Source organism: Mesoplodon mirus, assembly GCF_964341445.2.
Source record: "Mesoplodon mirus genome assembly, chromosome: 20".
Classification (NCBI taxonomy): Eukaryota; Metazoa; Chordata; class Mammalia; order Artiodactyla; family Ziphiidae; genus Mesoplodon; species Mesoplodon mirus.
This window is the reverse complement of record NC_138996.1, coordinates 11758795-11782209: the sequence shown is the minus strand read 5'-3', so window position 1 is coordinate 11782209 and position 23415 is coordinate 11758795. Positions and strand designations below refer to the sequence as shown.

Genomic DNA, 23415 nt, shown 5'->3' with positions numbered 1-23415 from the left:
TGTTCACAATTGTTCATCTGAGACTTGCTGCGTGAAGGGCATTTACTGTGACCGTTACAAGTGCTGCGGCACAGCTACATACGTCATGCCATCTAGGAGGCACAGTGCTGAGGGCTGTAAACAGACAATGTTCAAGTGCAGCCAAATCACGAAGAGCTGGATGAGAGGCCTCTGTGTGGACTTGGTGAGGGAAGGAATAAATATGAAAAAAAAAAAAAAAAAGGCAGAGAATAGTGTGGAATTTTTTTTTTAAAACGGTGTGTAATACAAATCCAGCCAAAACAATAGTGCAAAAAGTTACAAAGCAACAATCTCTTGGGCTAATGCAGTATAGGCTATACAGAAACAGCCACGATGAAATGTGCAGATCAGGCACGGTGAATACCAAGGAACCAAGGAGACGGTTAATATTTCAACCCACAGTTTGTGTTTTAGATTTTTTTTTTCCCCCAAAATTTCCATACAACAAACAGACATCTAGATCAGCCCAGCAAGCTATGGTGGAAGTGTGCAGTCCAGAAGAGACCATGGAGAAACAGGTCTCCCGAGGCCATGAAGATCCGCAAAGGCTGAGTGGGAGCAGCACTTGGTGTGTGGCCACGGTCTGTGGAGGAGGATGTGGACCTCGTTAGACTGCTCAGGTTACTGGAACCTCGTTATCACATCCCATCCTACAAGGTTTTCACTGAATGTTTCCTTACATCTACAAATGAGGGTGCCTGCCCGTGTTAACGCTGATTAAAAAACACAAGTACACAAATCTATCTCCTTCATTGCTGGTGTATGGACCCAGAACACCACCACAAAATATTTCCTTGGCCTAAAAGATCACTGGATTAACAAGGAGTTTTAACAGAGGAACAGGAGTGCTGTACTGAGAGGCTTTCGAAGGGAAACACAGGTACCGCCATTTCCGATGAGTTTCTGAAAATGCTAGAAAAAGGACAGGCTGCCAAAGGCAGCCACCACGCTGTTCTCCATGATAACGGCACTAATGTTAAAAAAAATAAGAGCTTTTAATGATTGTAATGTATACAGTTTGGGCTGTTTGGCAAAACCCTGCAGATGTGCATTAATGACGCTTTATTTAAAAAAAATAAAAATAAAACCAAAAAAACCCAAAAACAGTCCATGTTGAAATTGATCAGTGTAAGTTAAACGGTCGTTTTTAGGCTGGACCCATGATTTAAGCTGTACCCATCCAGCTCAGACAAAAAAAAAAAAAAAAAAAAGAAAAGAAAAAAAAATCATTTGAATGTTAAAGCAATTGTTCAGAGTCTTGAAAAAGAAATCAGGCAGGAAAATGCCAATAATGATGATTGGCAAAATCAAAACTGAAAACAAAGGAACTGTTTATCGAGCCGCCGACAAAGAAATCTTGCATGGAGACTACAAGTCTGGAGTTTCTGGGATGAAATTGTACAGGAATCTCAGTCCACAGTTTCCTCACTCGCTGCGGAGACGGAGCTGTCACTGAATCTGACAGAGCCCTGCACTCCCCGGTCCGCCGACCCTGTGGAATGGTGGAAACACAACGCAATCAGGCCTCCTAATCTCGCAGCGATCGCGATGTCTTTTCTTGGAGCTCCGCCAAGCAGTGTTCCCTCCGAGAGGCTGTTCAGTTCTGCTGAGGATCTCCACGGAGACCATCGCTGCAGACTTCTCCCCGAGAATGCAGAGAGGCTGGTGTTTTTTTTTTTTTTTTTTTTTTTTTAAATAATGCAATTTGCCCAGAGTAAACTACAGGTATTAAATACAGTCTGATCTCATCACCAAAAACGCACGAATCATGCTATGGAGTTTGTACTGTAGTCAAATTGCACACAGAAAAGTACAGACTTAAGTTTAAGGTTTCTTAAACTTTGTGCATATCTCAAATAGATTCTGCATAAGGTCATCAAATAATGGCCATAAATATGCTACGAATCATTTTAATCTACAAAAAGATTTTACAGCACTGTAAAAATAAACGTGGCAAGATTTTTTTTTTCAATCAGGTTGTCTTGTCTGATTTGTCATAGTCCATGTTTGACCACTATTGACATAGCTACTATTCGGTATTCAGTCGAATACCAAAAAAAGTGGATTCGTCACATCCCTAGTTTATAAACCAGTGAAACCCCAGAATCTTATGGAGAAAAGTTGGAAACAGTATCAAGCCTACACGTGGTGTTCTCCAATTTACCAAAACAAATAAGACTTTTCACATGGAGGCACAGAGTAAGATCAATTCTAAAAGACACACACGCACGCATGCGCGCACACACACACAAACACAGGAATACTTCAATTTCACACAAATTATCGACTGAAGAGCGACAAGTGATTTACAGAGACACACAAAAATACATGAAGTACAAATAATTCTTTAAAATTGGTTTTAATCAAGGAAATGCAGAGCAACATTATAATAACTCACCTTTTTGTAATCCAGTCTTCACTGTAGCCTGAGGAACTGTCTCAACCTGTTTGGACAGAAAAATACAGCATTAATGGGGAATTTTTTTTCACTTAATAAACAGAGGGAAAAAAATAATACTTCGATCAATCTAAGTAATGATGAGCGATTAATGTATCTGAAATCTGGACTCGGTCCCATTTTCTGGTAAAGTTCTCTGTCTCAGGGTCAGGGAGGGTTTAAATCCTAACTGCCTGTGCTGGATGCCAAGTGACAACACACAGCCACATGCTTTTGAGCAATGACCTTTCCCACCATTCCCTTGGTATATGAAAAGAACACAAATACTTTCCTCAGTGTCTGGGAGGCAGGAGAGGGGTTGTTTCTGCAACCAGTCCCGATGTTGCTATAAACCCCTCCCGCCCCAAAGACGTTAGGATAAATTTTTACTTACTATGATACTCAGGTTAATGTAACTCACGCCACTTTAAGACCCTTCCGCGCCTGCACTCACATCTAAGTTGCTGGGAATCAGGACCCTCTCTGTAGAGAGTGCTACAGGGCTCCATACAGCTGGAAGCTCAATACTTTTGCTGCTAGTACAAACTTAAGAAAATAAGTTTGTGATATTGCAAAAGCACTTTCTTGAGTGTCTTATGAACAGTGTCTTGATCCTACATTAGGAGAGCGAGATCAGAAGTTATTCTGCCAATGTTTATGTAAAACACGTGGTAATTTGAGGATTGAACCGTTGGAATTAAAGAAAGGATGCCGTTTGAAGGAGTTCCTGCTTAAGCTATGAATTGGATTTTATGTTTCTCTGAGTGGTGAAATATGCATGTTGCAACACATTTTGTAAATATTTAAGGATTATTCTAAGCTTTTTAAAAAATTTTTTATTTTTTTTTACAACAAGTAAAAAAAACATACAACAGAAGTACTTTTATAAGATACAATTAGTAATACAAATATAAAATCTTCTAAACAATCACTGGTATTGTTTTACTACTAACTATAAACACAGTGGCATTAACAATCCGTCCCATTTTTTGTACTCATTCTCCTTATTAATTTTAGACTGACTGGTCACAGACTGAATTTGGGAACCAGCTGGCAAAATCACAACTTCATTTTGTGAAGGAATACTGGAGATCTGTAAGAGGTTAGAAAGATTTTTTGGAATATAATTTCCTAAGTATGAAAGCTAATTATGATAAATGAATGACAAATTAGTATATTATTTAAATTTTTGTTAAATATTTCTGGGAAAACTGTTTTACATATCTGATGATACCATAGAGTACCCACAAAATCACCTCTTAAGTTTGGAAGTTTAAAACTCTGAAGGAAATAATTTAAATAGAAAACTTCACATTCTTCCATATTTAAGTGGTTTTAAAAATATAAAGCTTATTGGAACTAATACTATTCACAATTCTTTTTGTTTAGTAGCAGCTGTCTGGGTATAAAACTGGATATTCTTTCACTTTAACAAATTAAGAAAAATTCTGACTGTGAATTTAAGTTAAAGAAGTTAACGATTTCCAAAAATTTCTTTGAAAAGGTAATTTAATATGCCTATTGCTGTATTGATTACACTGGCTGAATACCCTTCAGTCAAAATGCCCCTCCTTTTTTTTATGTAAATAGTGTGTATCTGATAACCCAGTAACAGGTGAGTGCCATTCCACTGGGAAAATAACATTCCAAAAAATCTGTGATACCAACAGAAAAACCAGATCATCTATGATTATCTTTCTTAAATAAAACTCTTATAGGTAAATTAATTTGGTCTGTTTAAAAAATAAAAATAATATATACCAGCAGCTTAAACCAAAAATTAAAATTAAAAAAAAAGGGAACTCAATGATGGTTCCAAATAAAAATCACGAAAACATGAAATCATTTTGCTCGTAACTGAAATGTCAAAATCAATGTGAGGAATTCTTTAAAAGTCTCGTACCACTGGCTTCCCATCTCCTGAAGCCTGATTGTTTTCTGTGAAAATGCTTGAAGCAGCATCACAGGGATGGTTGTATCAGGACTGGGCACTGGGATTCACCAGGACAGAAGCATTAGGTAGTCCGGAAAGGAAAGCCAGTGTGGGGGGAGTCTCTCTTTCTTTTAAGACACCAGCATAAGTCACAACACTCACAAATACGACGGTTAACCCTCTACATGTGGGAAGCCAACCTGCTCCTTTTTGATCTTCTTCTTTGGCACGACCTCAGTGGATTTCTCTGATTCGGAACGGGTTCTAATGGATCTTCTCTGTTGCTTCTTTTCTACTGAGCCTAAAAGATAATACAAACGAACAAACAATAAAACCTCACTTGACTAACTGACATTCAAGTAATTAAGATCTGACCAAATTCCTTCCTTTTCTTATCCATTATTTTTGGTCCTTTAACGATAACTCATTAAAAAACTATTAAACACTTGGGAGTACATTAAAAAAATTGTATAGATCAAATTGTAAAAGCTGATGGGTTGAGACTAGGAGTCATAACGCACTCTGAACTATACAGATAAAGAGGGATTGGATTTTTAAAAGTTGTAAAGTCAAACCAAAACAGCAGATAAACACATTTAGGTCATAATAATTGAAGGGCTGAAGGGACTGAGGGGATGGATGAAAATGATTTTATTCTCAGCTGACATTAGGAAGTAATGGTTCAAAATTCAATTGGTACTACATATTTCGCATTTTAACAAATAAATTAATTCTACACGTAAAATGCTTAACAGTGCTAGGTGCTGGTTTTGCTATTGTTATATCATTAACAACCAAAGGGAAAAAAGCAGGAAAGGCACAAAAATGGGACTAAAACGGAATCATTAATTTGACTATCTAGGGACTTGTATAATTTAGAAATAATTAGTCACGGAAAACTGGTTGAAACAAATTATCAAGCTATTTAATATTAAATGGTGAAAAAAAGAAACTATGAAGATTTTTAAACAGTACAATTCTTTGAAAGAAAACTCACATGGACCCCATTTTGGAAAGGATAAAACTTAAGATTGAAGGCTGCAATGTGAAGAAACACTAAGTCAGGAATGAATCACAGAATGATTCATTCTGTGACCCTAAGAAGGAATGATACCTTCAGCACAGCTGTTCTCCATCTTTTCAGTGCTTGGACCACCTAAACGGTCCTTGCTAGATAATAATCACCTTGCAGAAGCTACCTCAGTGAAGTGTTCCATGTCACCTGTAAATTTTCTGGTTTCATTGTTCTTGTCTAGGTGGAAAGGGCTTTCCTCATCTTTGTTCAAAGCCAAAACAAAGAAGGATCCCACTATTTTTTGGGGGGAAGGAGTAGGTAGTTTGGTGATAATGTATTGTTTCTGAGCTGTGCTTAATTAATTTCCATCAGAGAAGTCACAAAATGAAGGTGTCCTTTACTCTCACTCTTTTCCTTACAATGATGAAAATGCTAACTAAGACAACAGGTATCCTACCCTCACAGACACCTGAGTATCCCAGAGATCCGTATTTCAGTATAGTCATCAACACTCAAGACCTACCAGGGAAGAGGAAAATGAAAATAGAACTGCGTAAAACAAACAAACAAAAAACTTTGTTTTGAGAACGACAACAAAATTGCTCTAGCAAGGGCAAATGATATTTGCTCTATTGTCTTATAAAGATAAGGCAATGTGGTGACTCCTTAAAATTATTCTGAAAGCTACCCAAAGAACATATACACTCTACTACATTTAAAGACACTAAAAAGTATTATGTTTATGTTCTAAGAGAGGAGAAGTGAGCATCTCTGGATTTGGAAAATAGCTTAGAAATCTGGTAGAAATGCAGACACAACTCCTCAAACCACAGAAATGTAGCAGTGCCACACACCCTGTGTAGCACCTAAATTTACTAAGAAAAGGCTGGAGAATTCCCCATGAGTAGTTTACACCAAACGAGATAACGGTGCAATTGGTTTCTGAAGGGAGGTCGGGTCTCTTTTCTGACTTTTCAACTACTGAAGTTATTTTCACAAGGAACAAAATGGTCATGTAAAAAGATAAAATATGCTTATCAACTACAGCTGGTAACCAAATTTAAACCAAGGTCAAAGCTTTAGAGCGCTCATCCCTAAATTAAGGCTGCAACATTAATTCACGATCTCATTACACTATGTCTGCCTGAGGAAGGAACTGGGCTTTTTCTTGATATAAAGAATTATAACCTTCCACCTTTAGCTTTCACTAGGGAAAAAAAAAAAAAAAAAAAAAAGAAGAAGGAAAAGGAGGAAAATCCACAGCAGAACTTAAATTGAAATGAAAAGACTACATGAAGATAAAATGTTCAGTAGCTGAGGGGCAGAAAAAACAATCTCCATTAAAAGTAAAAGTTTAATATTTAAGACCAATCTAATATCCTATGAAGAATTTACTTTCTCCCTAGTTCAGAGAATGCAGATGTTTAAATAATGATCCCCCTAGTCTAAATATCACACTTACATTCAGACAAATTACTAACAGTTTAGTGTAAAGAAAGAAGACAAAACTGATAGACCTAACTACAGAGTACTGAGGCCAAGAGTCTTGTGGGATCCAAGAAGGTACCAACCATTTTCAATTATGGCTAATTAATGCAAAATCTTCTAAGTCCATTATTCATTGCTTCATTATAATTTCATTTTTTATACAGTATTTTGAAGTGATACAAGTTGCAAATCTGGTTCCGGACTTTGCTACTCCCTCCTTACTTTACTGCAGCTTCCTTTCCCAACTCATTGTTGAATAAAGGCATTCTATTTACTATGCCCTGTCCCATACATGGCAACACCTCTCCCTATCCTGCGGCCCTTTCTTGAAAATAAAGGCCTGCAAGTTCTTTCCTGAATAATGAACTTTCCTGAATAATGATTGTTTTTATTTAGCTTTTATAATAAGAAGAATCTTACTCAAAATTTCCCTTACAAAAATACTTACCCCTTAGTGCCACTCAATTACAGGCTTGCCTGAGTTACTACTGATCCAAGATTACTACCTTGGGTCTTAAGACTTTAATCCTTCTAGAAAATTATTTGGTCACTTCTTAGGTTCCAAAAAAATTTTTTAAAGAACAAATTGAGGGCTTCCCTGGTGGCGCAGTGGTTGAGAGTCTGCCTGCTAATGCAGGGGACACGGGTTCGAGCCCTGGTCTGGGAGGATCCCACATGCCGCGGAGCAACTAGGCCCGTGCGCCACAACTACTGAGCCTGCGCGTCTGGAGCCTGTGCTCCGCAACAAGAGAGGCCGTGATAGTGAGAGGCCTGCGCACCGCGATGAAGAGTGGCCCCCGCTTGCCACGCTAGAGAAAGCCCTCGCACAGAAACGAAGACACAACACAGCAAAAATAAATAAATAAATTAATTAATAAGCTCCTACCCCCAACCAAAAAAAACAAAACAAAACATATGGACACCAAGGGGGGAAAGCGGCAGGGGGTGAGGGTGGTGGTGTGCTGAATTGGGCGATTGGGATTGACATGTATACACTGATGTGTATAAAATGGATGACTAATAAGGACCTGCTGTATAAAAAAATAAAATTAAAAAAAAAAAAAGAACAAATTGAAACAAACTCCTTCCTCCTAAGGTTTCAAATGACCAAGTTGGTTGGTATCTAACTCTTTTCTTGACAGCTGTATGCAGCAGTAATACTGTTATATAAACCAAACCCACCAGACACTCAATTAAGCTTCTATAAGATCCTTAGTCAATCTCTTAATGAAAATTACTTTGCCTATTCCAAAGGCACGATCTTACTAAATACAGGCATTTCTTCTTTGAGCGACAATAACGCAGCTTGATTTTCAACTCATGGTATCTGTTAATCAGAGAAGATTATAAGAGAGCCAGGCCCGAGCCCCTCAACTGCTGACATCTAGCACACCTAAGAATAATGGAAAGAGTGTGGGCGTCTACCAAGTTGTGCCCAATAGGGGATAAAGGAGGAAACAGTAAGAGTGTGTTAACAGTGCTGGAAAATTAAAGCTGTTGTTCTCATGCAGAGGTCATCAAATGGTGCAGATATGTACAGACTGTATAACTATAGTCTTTTCATCATAGAATCCTATTATTGAAATTCCTGTAGGAAAAATAACTATTACTATTACTATCAGTAAAGCTCTCTGGCCCCTAAACCATTCTTTCCTATTGAAATAATTGCTTTTACAATTTCATTTTTAAAATATAATTTGATTTTGATAACTAAAGGTTTCTTAGGAACAAAGCTGCCATGTGACAGTCAAGCAGAACCAAGAACTCAAATGGGAATGTACTCTACATTCATACCCACCTGCAGGACCAGATGTTGTTTCAGGAGATGACATATTCTGAGTTGCCTTTTCATTCCTCTGGTTTGGTGTAGAAATTATAAGTCTGTCTTGTCCCCTGACACTTATTTCTGTTTTGTTACCAATTCCCTTCAAAATAAGGCAAATTAAAAAACAGGTGATTACCAGGCAAATGGCATCATTGGCTTATAAAGATGCCTTAAGACCATCATAATGTGCTTGGATTTTATATGGTCTTTGATTGCAGTTAATTTATTATCTTAGCCATTATCAGAACAATTTTATTAAGTCATCAGAATGTATTCTAAAATGTACAATGAGACTATGTGGGGAAAAAAACCTGTTTTCTAAGTCCAGATGATGAATATCACTAAAAAATAAACCTGTATCATCTAATTTTCTGTCAAAACCAAAATATTTTCTGGTCTGAATAGTCTCTCCCTTTACCCATATCACAGTAAGAGAACTATAGTCATTTTCATGTGGTAAAGTACCCTACTACAGATAAAAATCTCAACACGTCTTTGAAAGACAAGGATATCCTTAGATTACAGAAGTATGACGAAAATGTGCACCCCATAAGCAATTTGGAGCAGAGAGAAGGCAGGGACAATTACAGTTCTGTCTCATTTTAGGTATTTTTAATGCAGTGAAATAAAGGAGTGATTTATAAATAGAGTATATGTATTTTTAAAGCTTTCATTTTTAAAAGGTCAGTTTTATCTCAAATTTGATTTAAATAGCACTCTTTGGGGGGGGGGGTGTGTGACAAAGTTTGATTTGTGCATCCAAAAGCAGATAAAAACCAGCTCCAAGAAAGAAGCCAATTTGCATTCGAAAAAGATGCAAAGTATTTACTTGCTAGTCAAAGCTGTCAACAGAACCAAGTGGGGACTGTAACTTAAGTTTTTTCCAAGGAGCTTCGCCTTACTGAAATCAGTTGAACCTATAGGCAGAAACAGGTTAACGGAGGACGCTTATGCTTTTTTTTAGGAAAATATATCACTGATGAGGCGTACCTATATTTATTTTAATGTGCATATGACAACGTTAGGAAATAAGCACAGAATTCTTTAAAAATAGCGCACATCCATGAGGTGCCACTACGTTTGGATTCACGAGCCCACAGTTGTGGTGTCGGCTGGGAGGGTAGTGAAGAGATACACGGAATAGAAATTACAAATGTTGTAAAAGAGTTTTAAAGTGTTCGAGCTAAAGTGTAAGTGCCCTAAATGGAGGCCCAGGGCTGTCGAGGGAGGCATTCAGTTTGAAGAGGCTACTTTCACCCCGTTACACAAGCTGTCACCACAGTTCATTGTGACAGAACAAACACAGTTCTGGTATTTTTCTAAAATGTATTAGCTATCCCAGGTCAACATGAGCCAAACAAAATTGCTGGTGCAACCAAACAGCGCAATAGGTATAATGATTACAATGGTTAATTCAGATAACTGACAGAAATGATTTAATAAGAAGCATACTTTGCAACTAAGAAAAACTAACCACACAAACCAGAAACAGGCAAAGTGCCCAGTTTTTTTCCATGATTTTAGGGAGCTCAGCTCAATTTTGGCTGCACAGCTCAAGATTAATCTAGTACAGATGGGGATATTACAAAAGAGAGAAAAAAAAAGAAGAAAAACAAAGCTTTTTTGCCTATGTCTTTTTTGCCCCCATCTTAAACAGAGTAAACTGACTGTACATTTCAAGTGCAGTGAATACAAAGGGTATTCAAATTATGACCTTGTGTTTTTGGGTTTTTTTTTAAATGCCAAGGTTGACTACTTACTAGATACCTAGGTCCCCCCCAAAAAACCCATGAAAAAAGGAGGTACCTTCGTTGAATAAACAAACTGATCGATAAACTTCCCATCTCCTGTAGCATTCTGAAGAGCAAACACTTGTTCAATTTTCACAACTGGAGACATGTTACACTTCTGCAAATCCAGGCTCCCTTTGTGCATTGTGATGGAAGCTGGTAAGGATTTCCTCGCAGCTGCCGTTTTCCAGGCTACTTTAACGGGAGGTGGTTCGTCCTCTTCCACGCTCGTGTGCCGCCTCTGGCTGTGCCTCCGAATTTCAGTACCTGATAGTGAGGAGGCCGCCTCGCCTGCACCGGTCTGTTCTGGCTGAGCATTCAGCACTGATCTTGGCCTTCGGGTTTTTTTAACTTCAGCCTTGGAGGCAACATTCTTTTTTGCTTGGGATAAAGCCTCCTCAGGCTGTTTATCAATGTAGATAAAAGTATACTGTTCGATTCTTTCCTCCCGGGTCATTTTCAACGCTTTCTCGGCGTGGGCAATGCCGATATCCCACTGAGCACGTTCCCTCTGAGGCCGGGGTTTCCGAATCTGTAAAGAAAGATACAGGCATTATGGAACACGCTTTAATCTAACAGGGACAGTTAAACCAACACGTATTTCCCATGTGGTCTTATCATCTTTCCAGGTATGCATAAACATCTTCAGGGTCTTCAGTCAAACAAGGGAAATGTTCTAACTCCATGACTTTGATGAATCAGCGCTGCTATCGAGGACATGCAGGTCCACTCTTTTACAGTAAACCCTTGTTTGTCGCCCACTCTGCTGGACAAGTCCCTCCAAGAGGGAGTCGTCCTCCTCATGTCACATTCCTAAAAAGCTGGCAATGATGATGGCAGAGAGAAGAAAGATTACAGAAAGGATTACTTTCAGGGGCCAATAAAACACTAACATTAAAGACGACACCCTAAAGCTCAGGGGTGCCACCCAGACCACAGCAAAGCTAAGTAAGTGGCACAGAGCCAGCATTTGGAGCTGAGCGGCCAGCCTGTGCCAGAATGCAAACAGGGGAAGAATGCAGAGAAAGGAGAGCCCTGAGGAACACGTGGAAATGGATACAACACAAGAAAACAGGATTGTATGAGAGGAAAAATAAACCTGCATCACAGTTTCCAGAGTCCTGATCAGAAGACTTTGGATTGGCAAAACAGGTAAGAAAATTTTGAATAAAGGTATGTGAGATGAGCAAAGCAATTAGGAATTATCCAGGGGGTTAGACTGAGGTAGCCAGAAATTAGCTAATGAAACAAGGAGACGGTACAGTATATGTCAAACACTGTTATTTAAATCTGTGAAGTGTTAAGTTTGATAAAAGTAATCAAAATCCTCTGTGAAAATATTTAGCTTAGAGTGAAAATATGACAAAGTTCTGAATCACCAGAGGCCCACACTAAATTAGTTGAGTTTAAAAATCTCAACCAGACAGATTATCAAGAGTTCATGTCAAAATTCTAGTATGTCCACCACCACAACAAACATCTTTGGTTCCATCACTAGTGTGACCTTGGTTGAACCCGCTACTTAAGCTTTCTGTGCCTCAATTTCTTCATCTGCAGAAATAGGAATAATAGTATCTACCTCACCGAAGTTGTAATGAAGATTAAATGGATTAATACATATATAAAATGCTTAAAAACAGTGCCTGTCTCAGAGTAAGTACTAAATATTTTTTAAACCTTACTTTCATAAAACAATTTTGCTAAATAAGAATAAAGGGGAATTAGGGGGAAATGCTGAAATAGGAAAAAACATAAAAATCTCTGTCAAAATCCACATTTCACTAGCATCTACTAGACTACGTACATTTGAATTCAATTCAAAATAGAATCCAAAATTGTATTAAGCAGATAAACTTTTCAGTAGGACTATAATGTTGTTTATATGACATATAAAATTTACTGACACACTTACAATGAATTATTAAAATTGAACTTAGAGGACTAAAATAAGTCATTCTAATTGCCTGAATTCAAGTATGAAAAGCTCTACTAAATTATTAAGTCCTTTACAGTCCACATTCAATTGACCATGTTCCTATGTCATCAGTCACCTTCTGTTTCTCAGAGTGATTGCTGGCTTGTCTGGTCGCCTCGGCCAGTAGTTCTTCATACTGTTTGTGACCTTTGTACTCTCGGACCCGCTTTTCGTGAACCCACGCCCTCTCTGGCTGGTTGCTAAAAAATTGGACGTGATATTCCCGGGCACCTGTAAGTAAAAATTCTTATTAGCCATTTCAGAGCATACGCAGCCACATATACTTTGCCAAAAATGTGCACCTAAGCCAGGTTCCCTAGTTTACTCCTATTAAAACGTGTAATTTTTGGATTGTCCAAAGATGTAATCCAACGTCTATCAATAACACAACTAATTGTTACTGTAAAAATCACCCCAAACGATTAAACTTAGTACAGCAAGTTTTAAGAGAAAAAAAAAATCAGAAATTCTGCTAATTGTCAGATTTGTGACCTTGGTTACACAATTTATTTTTACTGGCCTCAAACCTTTTTACAAACAAATCTGGGTATAAATGAATAATTTTTCCTTCAAAAAAATGCGTAACATATTTTCTTGGACTTTCAAAAGCCAAGTGCTGGTCAAACTGCTTTTCTAATGACATAAACGTGTGGCGCACAGACCTGGGGGTGGTAAGGGGAGGACAGGCTACTGAGACTCTCCCAGGGATGCTGCAAGGTCAAAACCATCTTCACAATAACACCAAGATGTTGTCTTTTTCATGATGTTGGCATTTGCACTTAATACAGCAAAAGCAATGGTGGGTCAGACTGCTGGCATCTGAGCACAGATAAAGGCAGTGATGACACCAAATTATACTAGTGCCGTATCCTTCGCAGCCATACGCTGGCAGTTAACAAACAAACAAACAAAAAAGCCAGTTTTACTTAATGTCCTTGAAGAAGCAGTAAAAATTACTTTTACTAAATCTCAACCCTTGAACACACGTCTTTCTAGTATTCCTTGTGACAAAATGGCAAGGGTGCATAAAGCACTTCTGCGTGCTCCAAGTATGAAGACTGCCTTGAGGGAAAGTACTTCTGTGATTGAACTTCACGGTGAACTGGCCAATTCCTCATGGAACATGACTAAGAGAAAAACTATGGTTATTTGAACTTGAGAATTTGGCAGGTATTTTCTCAAAAATGAACAAGCAAGTTTGTCCCTTCAAGGAAAACAGCTGATAGTATTTGTTGCCAATAATAAAATTTGATCTTCCAAGAAAAAGCAAAATATTGGAAAACTAGTATCTGCCCCTATGAGTCTTCCAATTTCCAAATAATCTAAGAATTTTCTGATGAAGTAAGTGGTGACAACGAATGTGCTTTTAAAAATATCTATAAAGGAATGTGTCAACATTTGGAAAACATGCATGCAATATTTTTTAAATGGCCAACGTATGATGTTACAAAGTCATGAAAGGCAAACGATCCATTCAAAGTGCAAGACAGAAACCGAGTACAAAAAGTTTATTGATAGGATTTCAGATTCCATATTGCAACTACCCCACCACTTGCTGAGTTTGGGGGCAATATCAAAGAAATATACCCACAATTACCTGAAAAGGCTATTATTAAAATACTCTTCCCTTTTCCAACTACACATCTGTGTGAGGCCAGATTATCTTCATATTCTTCAACCGAAACAACAAACCATTAACAGACTGAATGTGGAAGCAGGTACGAGAATCTAGTGTCTTCAGTTAAGCCAGTCGTTAAAGAGATTTGCAAAAATGTAAAAATACCATTCTCAATTTTTTTGCTTGAGAAAGTATTTTTCATGAAAACAGAATTAATAATATTACAGTAGCTTTTTAAAAATGAATTGGTAAATATTTAAAATTTTTCTCAGCTTTAATTTCTAAATTAACATAAACAGTAATAGATATAACCTATGTAAACAAAAGCATTTAGAGTCCTCAAATTTTAAGAGTAAAAGGGGTTCTGGGACCAAAACACCTGAGAACCACTGCTCTCTGGCAGTGCTACTCTGAGTGTGGTTCCCAGGGCAAGCCAGTCTGCCACAAAATAAGCAGAGAAGGTAAGAGTGAGCATCTAGAAACTATGATAATTTGACATTGCGTGACATCTAGGCCCATGATCAGGGATCCTGTACCGTGTATTTTTTTTGTAAGGGGAGGCCTTTCATTTCCCTAATAGTTAATTTTATCGTAATTTACAGAAGTTTTGGTCCACGGTGGACTGGAAAATTTTTTTAAAAGAGCAAAAAACTAGTCCTTTACCAATAACAGTTTGAAAAACATCACTGTAAAGAAAATGTCTCAGGTCAATAGAGAAATGTGAAAACTGGTCCTCTTGGGGAATCCAAGATAAGGCAGGTACGGAGAGAAGGACAAGAAGCAGATCCTGACAGAAAGTATGGGTATCAGCATAAACTCAACTGACTGAGTTACAGGAAAAGGATTATATCTTGGATTTGAAATTTTTAAATTTTATTAGACATTAACGGGAGATTACTTAAGGAATTACTTTTAAACCAAATTAAAATTTCATATGTAAAATAGCCTGTGAGAAAAGAGAAACATACACACCTTGGTTTTCCATATCATCTAATCTGAGAAGAGCCAAGCATAAATTTGACTGTGATCAATCAAAGAAGGTTTATTAAAAGTCCAAGGGTTTTGGAGGACAAGAACAAAAATATAGTCGCAACTAATAGGTAGGTTTGGAGGACAGGGTGGTGGGTACAAGCAGTAGGGTTACAAGAACACAGGACAGGTGAAAGCGTCGCTTCTCGTTTTGTCCCGAGGCCGCGGGGCTCGTTTCTGGCACCATGGCGCAAAGGGCCTCCCCGAATCCTTATGTGATTATAACAAATCCCTGGCTGAAGGCTACTCTGATTCTGCTGGGATGACTACTGAATTCTCACAACTCCTGAACAATAAGATTCGAGAGCTTCTTCAGCGAATGGAGAGAAGCCTAAAGTCGGCAGACACTCGGGATAACACAGTGTACACTGACTGGGCAGGTATTGCTGTGCTTTACTTACACCTCTAGGATATGTTTGGGGACCCTACCTACCTACAGATGGCACATGGCTATGTAAAGCAAAGTCTGAACTATCTGACCAAGCATTCCATCACCTTCCTTTTGCGAGGATAGGGGCCCCCTGGCAGTGGCCGCTGTGGTGCATCACAAGATGAACAATGAGAAGCGGGCAGAAGACTGCATCACCCAGCTAATTCACCTAAATAAGCCTGATCCCCATATGCTCCAAATGAAATGCTCTATGGTCCAATGGGCTATATCTATGCTCTTCTCTTTGTGAAGAACTCTGGAGTGGAAAAGATTCCTCAAAGCCATATTCAGCAGATTTGTGAAACAGTCTTAACCTCTGGAGAAGACCTAGCTAGAAAGACTCCGCTGGTGTATGAATGGTACCGAGAATACCATGTCGGGGCTGCTCATGGCCTGGCAGGAATTTATGACCACCTGAGGCAGCCCAGCCTTCAAGTGAGCCATGGGAAGTGACAGTTTGGTCAAGCCCAGTGGAGACTACGTCTGCCAGCTGAAATTCCCTTCCGGCAATGTCCTCCTCGTGTGGACATTACTCGGGACCTGCAAGTCCACTGGTGCCACGGTTCTCCTGGAGTCGTGTACATGCTCATTCAGGCCTATAAGGTGTTCAAAGAGGAACAGTCTCTCAATGATGCCTATCTGTGTGCTGATGTGATCTGGCAGTGTGGCTCGCTGAAGAAGGGGTACGGGCTGTGCCACGGCGCTGCAGGGGATGCCTACGCCTTCCTGCCGCTGTACAACCTCACGCAGGACGCAAGGCACCTGCACAGGGCCTGTGAGTTCGCTGAATGGTGCTTAGATTATGGAGAACACAGATGCAGAACACCAGACACCCCCTTCTCCCTCTTTGAAGGAACGGCTGGAACAATTCATTTCTTGGCTGACCTCCTAGTGCCCACAAAAGCCAGGTTCCCTGCATTTGAACTGTAAGAGGAAAGTCCCCTCAATGCAACTCACTGCGTGAGCCTCTCTATACATCAAACCGGGGCTAAAGCAACAACAGAGTCAAACTGTGTACTTTAGTTGATTTTTTTTTCCAGAATATGTCTTTAGTTCAGTTCCTTTTAATTATTTACTTTTATTTTAAAATATCCAGGGAAATCTTAATTAACTTCAGTTTCTCCTAAAGGGAGGGTAGGTGATGTGTACAGTATTTTGAGGGCATATATGCATTTATTTCAGAACTTGGAGGCAGTCGTATTCTTACTCAGGCTTATGAATATAACCATCTGTTACAGTTCTAAAAACGTTTAAAAGAAACTAAATGTAGATAAATACATGCTTATCGCTGGATATTGACATCCACCTCTTCCCTTTAATTTTTTTTATGACACTTTTATGACTTTGCTTTTCTCTAAGTGGTTGATTATGAAACGGGACAAAAATATAACTATATGCTTCCAGGACAAAAATTGAAAGAGTTGCCAACTGGGCTAGGGACCTAAACACCATTTTTCAGATTCACAATGCTGAAACTAGAGATAAACACACTTTCAAATTTGCCTCTTTTTGTTAGTAGAGCATCCAGGCTCTACAATCCAACATCTTTATCAAAAACTTCTGAAATGTGATGGTCGTTATATGAAAATTCTGATTTAAAGGCTATTTCTAGATAAGCTAACAAAATGCTTGTTTTCTCCAAATAAGCTAGTATGTTTTGGAACTACTTATGTAAATTTGTTTCTTCTTTGGAATAAGTGTAAGATCAGGAAATGAGATTTCTGTGTGTAAATATATTGTGATTGAGTCCACCCTTTCTGACTGACCTTCTAAACTTTGATTTGTGTTTTACTTACTTTGCAATGACAATGCTTTATAAAGGGTTGGTTGCTGGGAAGAAGCCATAAGGTATTTTCCTTCCTATCTGTCTAGATGTTGATCTTTTCACTAAATAGTAGAGCATTCTACTTGTTAAAAAGGGGGAGGGGTGCTATACTGCAAAATCGCTAAGCTTTTGACAGGAATGCTGGTTCCTGAGAAGGTATTATCCAGTGATTATTCTTAGAACAAATGGCTTTTGTCTCTTTGCACACCCGAGGCTTTAACACTCATCCATTTCTGAGCCCTCAGGATCGGGTATTGATATGGTAGGTGAAGACTCCCTGGTGCTTCAAATTCTGTACAAATTGTTTTGACTCATCAGCTCCCATTCCCCCTTCTTCCATTGCTGACTTTCCCAGGCTTGTTTGTCTTTTTCTATGTATTTTGACTGATTGTGAAACATTTTGCAGTTTTTAAGAAAACAGGCTCTAAAAATTTTAAATGTGCCTATTTCACGGCTCTCTCGGTCACAAAAACATGCTATTTTTATTGGAACTGTGAACCAAATCCCCACTGAGTACATGTTGGTTCCCGTGGATAGCAATCCCCTATTATTTTCCATTTAGCACCAAAATAGTTAATATTATTGGCAATTGCCTGACCCTTTAAAGGCTACTGACAGTAGGATCTAAAACACAGCCCACTGCTCCATTCCCAGGATTAGCTTATTCCTCTGTGACTCATGCTAGCTGGGGACAACCTTGTGCCTCTCAGATTTGAAGCACTGCTGGCAAGCTCTGTGCAAGCCGTGCCTTTCTCGTGAACGTGTCACATGAACAGTGTCAGCATCCACAGGAAAGCTAATCTGCCTTTGGATGGGTGTCCAGCTTGACAGAACAGACCCCATTTGGTTTAGTTAAATGTCTTACTATACTGTTCCTGCACTTTTAGCTACTATAGTTACTAACCAAGGGAAAAAGAACAAAACACTTTCTCTAACTGGAGGAGACTGATCACAGTGCTTCACCAAACACCTTAATTAATTTAACCCTAGGAAGACATCAAGGCAGGGAGAACACTTTGAATAAGATTCTTATTCCTGTTTAGATTGCTGTTTAGCTACTGCCATCCATTAACAAATTTATCAATACAAACACAATCCAGTTTTCATTTTTGTCTTTAGCTTTTTAAGTTATTAAACTGGCAAGATTTTATATTTGTGCCATTGTTTGTTTTATTTATGTTTAAGAGCTCAGAAAGTTTGATAGGATTTTAAGCTCAGGCAAAGGCTATAAAACTCAGACTAATACCCTAACACCATGGCAGAAACTGAAACTTTTACATGAAGTTTCTTAGTTTTGTAAGGAAGAGGCATCATTTTAGTTCTATTTCTGTTATATCATTTTTCCCTCAGATATTTTTTTTGTTAGAAAACAAAACAAAATGAAAAAATGCACAAAACTGCTTCCCAGAAAACTGAGTAGTATCTTTTATCTCCATGTAAAGACTAGGTAGTGAAACCTTAAAGCCTTGTCAAGCAGTATTCATTTATCCTGTCGTGTGCTTCTGTGAACATCACGATCGGTTATTTACATCAATCCTATTGGTCCCATCAAGAAGTCAGTCTTTAATCCTTAGAGTCATTTGACCCTCTTTTCATCTTTGACGTCACTTCCAATTATTTGGAATCAAAAGCCTTCACGGTAGGTAGAGTTTTAGGTAAAAGTGGCCATTTTCTCTCCTATTACAACTTCCCGGCATGACTTAACTGAGAGGTGTACTTTGCTCGTAAGTCCTCAGGTTAATTTGTGTCTGATCTTATAATGCCCTGCCTTCTCTTGACTGAGTTTGAAATACAAAATGTGAAAAGTAAACACTTATTCATCTACTCCTGTGGCTACTTGAACTCACCTATAATCCTTTGCTATTCATACTCAATTCTGACTTCACTGCTGCTCCCCCTAAATAGGTCAGAGCACCCCACTTCTGTATTGTTAAGCTGTAGAAGAACTGTTTCTCTCCTACAGGTACAAGTCAAAGTAGGATATTCAGGGACCCTACGCCAAGTGTTATATAGCCATTTACTGGAAAGGGCTGGAATTGTATGTATTTCTATGTTCCGTAAAGGATTTGACTTAACTGGTTCTCAATGAAATTTTATTAGGACTAAAAAAAAAAACAAGAACATAGGATAAATCTGTTTCCAAAAGTCAGAGTTACTTATTTAGAACCAAACAGGTAATCCAAAAAGACTCTGAATTATCGTTAAAAACATGAAAACAAAAACTCACAGATAAAATAATCTCATTTTAATCTTTATTTTCAACTTCTTCCTCCATTAAATCACTTACTACAGATGAAACGAATCAAACAATTTGTCTCTTTGTTGGCACTGTTTCCTGCTGGCTGGAAAACTATAAAAAAGAGTGAAATAAAAACCTAAAGACCTGACAGATGGAGAAACAAGCACATCTGTCTCTGAATAATGAGCTAAATTTCCAATAGAAAAATGTGGAGGAAACATTTTTATATAACAAAAATAATATAGGTAAAACTGTCCAGTTTTAAATTTTTAAAAATATATTGGGATTAAAAGTTACAATAGGTATAATGTGATACCATTTAAAACTCTCAGTTAAAAATCTTTATTTTCATATCTATTAATTACAATATGCAAAGAGAAAAAGAATTACTCCCAAACTCTTCTTCTCTTTTCTCTCTCTCTTTTTTATTTATTTTTTGGCCGCACCTCGAGGCTGGTGGGATCTTAGTTCCCCCACCAGGGACTGAACGTTGGTGCCCCGGCAGTGAGAGCACAGAGTCCTAACCACTGGACTGTCAGGGAATTCCCCGAATTACTCCCAAACTCTTAATAGTTGTTACATATCTGGAGGACGAGACTATGGGCAACTCTGCCTTCTGAACATATATACTGTATTGTCATAAGCAGAAAGAGCATTTCGTTTTTAACTTTTACACTTAAAATGAGATCTAAACAATGAAATACAACAAAATAGACATGTGATCCAAACATCGTTCAATGTGCTCTTCAAAGAATTATATCTGTAAGTGTGAAAACCGTTAAATACGTTTTCCAATGCTGAGAATCTGACTAATAACAATACTGACTAATAACAGTATGGAAACCATTGATTACTACATAAAATTCAAGACAAATTTTACAAAGTAGTTTAGATAATAAGCAACACAAAATGTTTCACAGGTGTCATGTGTGGAACATAATCAACAAAATCAAGTTTTATACTGTGTTTCTGGTTTTTAGAAAAACTGTCAAAAAACTGCTTCATTTAAAACTGCACTGCACAGCCAGGCAATGAAATATTATTTGGCAATAAAGAGAGACAAAGTACTGACACACACCACAACACAGATGAACCTCTAAACATGATGCTAAGTGAAAGAAACCAGACATAAAAGCCCACATATTATACGAGTAGATTTATATGAAATGACCAGAAAAGGCAAATCTATAGAGACAAAAAGTAGTTAGTGGCTTCTCAGGGCTGGAGAGCAGAGTGGGGAATGGGAAGTGACTCCTAATGGATGCGGCATCTCTTTTCTGGGCTGATGAAAGAAGGGATAAAGTTAGATTGTGGTAATGGCCACACAACTCTGGAAACGTACTAAACATCATTAAACTGCAGGCTTTAAAAGGGTGAATTTTATGGCATGTAAATCATAGCTCAAGAAGGCTATTATTTTAAAAACTACTACAGGAAAGAGAAAATTTTAAATATTATCAGCCTGTACATTTTTCAAACCTAAATTCTCAGATTTCGGTTTCCTCAACAATACAAACAAAATCAGTTTTTCCAGCACTAAAGTAGGGAGGACCAGACCAGATTAACTCATAAAATAAATTTAAACACTTCCTTTGGAATACAAGATGAAGCATAGATTATGCTTTCATTTGTTGCTTTCATTTGTATCCCAGAAAAAAGCTGAAATTAGTAAGTTTTCATGGAGTAATTAAATGTGAAATTCTTTATATAATCTCAAAAGGATGCTTTCCTAAGGGGACAGAACTGAAGAGCCACAACTCTCACGTGATGTAACATCTCAGAGTGCCCTGGAGGCCCAGATAGGGACTTGTGTATTGTTTTATCTAAGAAGGCTTGTCCCTTTCTTCTCCCATTCAAGAATCATAGATTATTAAATGTGCAAGGTACTCAAGAGATTAACAGTCCAACAGCCCTACTATATAAATGAAGGGGCTAGGACTGCCTCCCCCAGTCTCTGTAAATTATGAGTAGGGGAATTCAATTACTTTCCTTTTATTATACAGTAGTAGTTAAGAGTAGAGGTTAGGGACTAAGATTTCTTTGAGACTCTATTTACAGATCCAAAACGTAAGGATAATAGTACCTACTTCATAGTATAGCTGCTATGAGGACTGTTTAAGAAAATATACAAGAGAATTGTTTGTTTTTTAATTTATTTTTTGGCCACGTCATGCAGCACGTGGGGTCTCAGCTGCCCAACCAGGGATCCAACCCATGCCCCCCCGCATTGGAAGCGTGGAGTCTTAACCATTGGACCGCCAGGGGAGTCCTACAAGAGAATTGTTTAACACTGTGCCTTGCACAGGAGTGGACATTCAACAGTGTTGGGGTTTTTTTTAAACTTCTACCCTATCGATACTTCTAGTCACCCCAACCCTTAATCAGAAGATTACAGTGACAAGATGATTGTCTTCTGTATCTGGGTGGATTTCTTGCTGGGTAGCACAAGAGTTACAAATATGGCAGATCCCGTCACAAATCTGACTTGCCAGACACTTTTTCTCCTCATAACAGTGAACAGGGGCCAAGACAGAAAGTTTAAAATGAGAGAAAAAGAAATAGGTGCAAAGTTGTCACGGACAATAAGGGACTCGACAAGTGAGTTCGCAAAGCAAATATCCAGAAATAAATTCCCAACTCCAACCTTCCTCTGGCTACTAAGCAAGTCCATTCCAAATGCTAAAATCTCAGGAATCTATTCTACAGGTTTTGGTCAAACTCTGGAAAAGGAATAAAGTTAGAATACATGTTTTCTTAATATTTATTAACATTCCTAAGGTAGAATTCTATGCCATGTAGCTGGCTTCAAACCATACTTCTATTTCATATTGAATTTATAAGGATGTCCCAGTAAATTTACAGATGCAAAAATGGAGTAAAAAATTTTTTTTAATTAAAAACAAACAAACCCCCCCCCAAAAAACAAACAAAAGAAATGGAAAGAAGGAGGAAAAAGGCATCTTGCAAAATTTATCAGGATGAAAAGCACTTGTCTGAGTAAAAAATTGCTACCCACAGGAGTCAAAGATGAAATAAAAATGTTCAAAGCTTGGCCCAAATGTCTATTACGCTCATATATGACATCTTATTACCTATCGGTCTGCTTGCTTTTGAAGGTCAGATTAAGACTTTTTAAAAAAGAAGTGTGAAAGAAATTATAAAACAAACATAGGGTGTTCTAAGGGAAAACAAGGACCATGTCAGCTGTAGAGGCTCTCTGCCAGTTAAGATGACCGTAATTATTTCACTGTTCATTAAAAACTGATACTGGTATGTGTTTGGGTGTCAGATTATATTATCACATATGTATTATATTCATAAACAACATTTTAGATTCACTTTTTTGCCACAACTTTTTACTAATGTCCATTTATGCCTTTTCTTACCTCTTGTGTTAATTTTGGTGTGAACCTCGAGTTGGGGATCACTTGAAACCATACAAGGCCACCAAGGATAGGTTCCCACCTTAGACCAAACAAGATCGCCAACCTGGAACTTAACACCAGCGGACACTTCTGTTGTTGGAACAGAAGGTAACATCGGCTGAACCTGTAGGAAAAGGTCATAAAAAACTTCACTCATACTTTTTTTCTCTGATGCCTGCTACCCGTATCTAGCAAAAGGGAAGAAGAGAGGAGGAAGATAAGCCCCACCCCAAATATTGAAAAGAGGACTGATGGTTTCTGTTGCCAATTATTGATAAGGCATCTCAAAAATTCACATCTATTAAAAAGTGGTCATAGTTTTGAAAAGGAAAATAATTCGCTAAAAATATCTACCTTTTAAACCA

General features: G+C 38.1%; 1 protein-coding gene and 1 pseudogene across 3 annotated transcripts in view; one reads left to right on the top strand and one right to left on the bottom strand.

Annotated features, from left to right (window-relative positions):
- NSD3 (nuclear receptor binding SET domain protein 3) overlaps positions 1 to 23415 on the bottom strand; it is a 107137-nt gene that overhangs the window by 38421 nt on the left and 45301 nt on the right. Inside the window, exons 4-10 of one of the 2 annotated variants that reach the window (XM_082608516.1) lie at positions 23012 to 23174; positions 12561 to 12715; positions 10526 to 11041; positions 8693 to 8819; positions 4592 to 4692; positions 2420 to 2465; positions 922 to 1513 (exon numbers count right to left, since the gene is read on the bottom strand). In XM_082608516.1, coding sequence (XP_082464642.1) covers positions 1431 to 1513; positions 2420 to 2465; positions 4592 to 4692; positions 8693 to 8819; positions 10526 to 11041; positions 12561 to 12715; positions 23012 to 23174 — 1191 coding nt within the window. In that variant the 3' untranslated portion in view covers positions 922 to 1430. Of the gene's footprint in view, positions 1 to 921; positions 1514 to 2419; positions 2466 to 4591; positions 4693 to 8692; positions 8820 to 10525; positions 11042 to 12560; positions 12716 to 23011; positions 23175 to 23415 lie in introns of those variants that run through there. The other variant, XM_082608517.1, reaches the window with a different exon arrangement.
- On the top strand, positions 15242 to 16566 carry LOC309795780 (glutathione S-transferase LANCL1-like; annotated as a pseudogene). The gene has a single exon. The product of its transcript is annotated as a glutathione S-transferase LANCL1-like (transcript).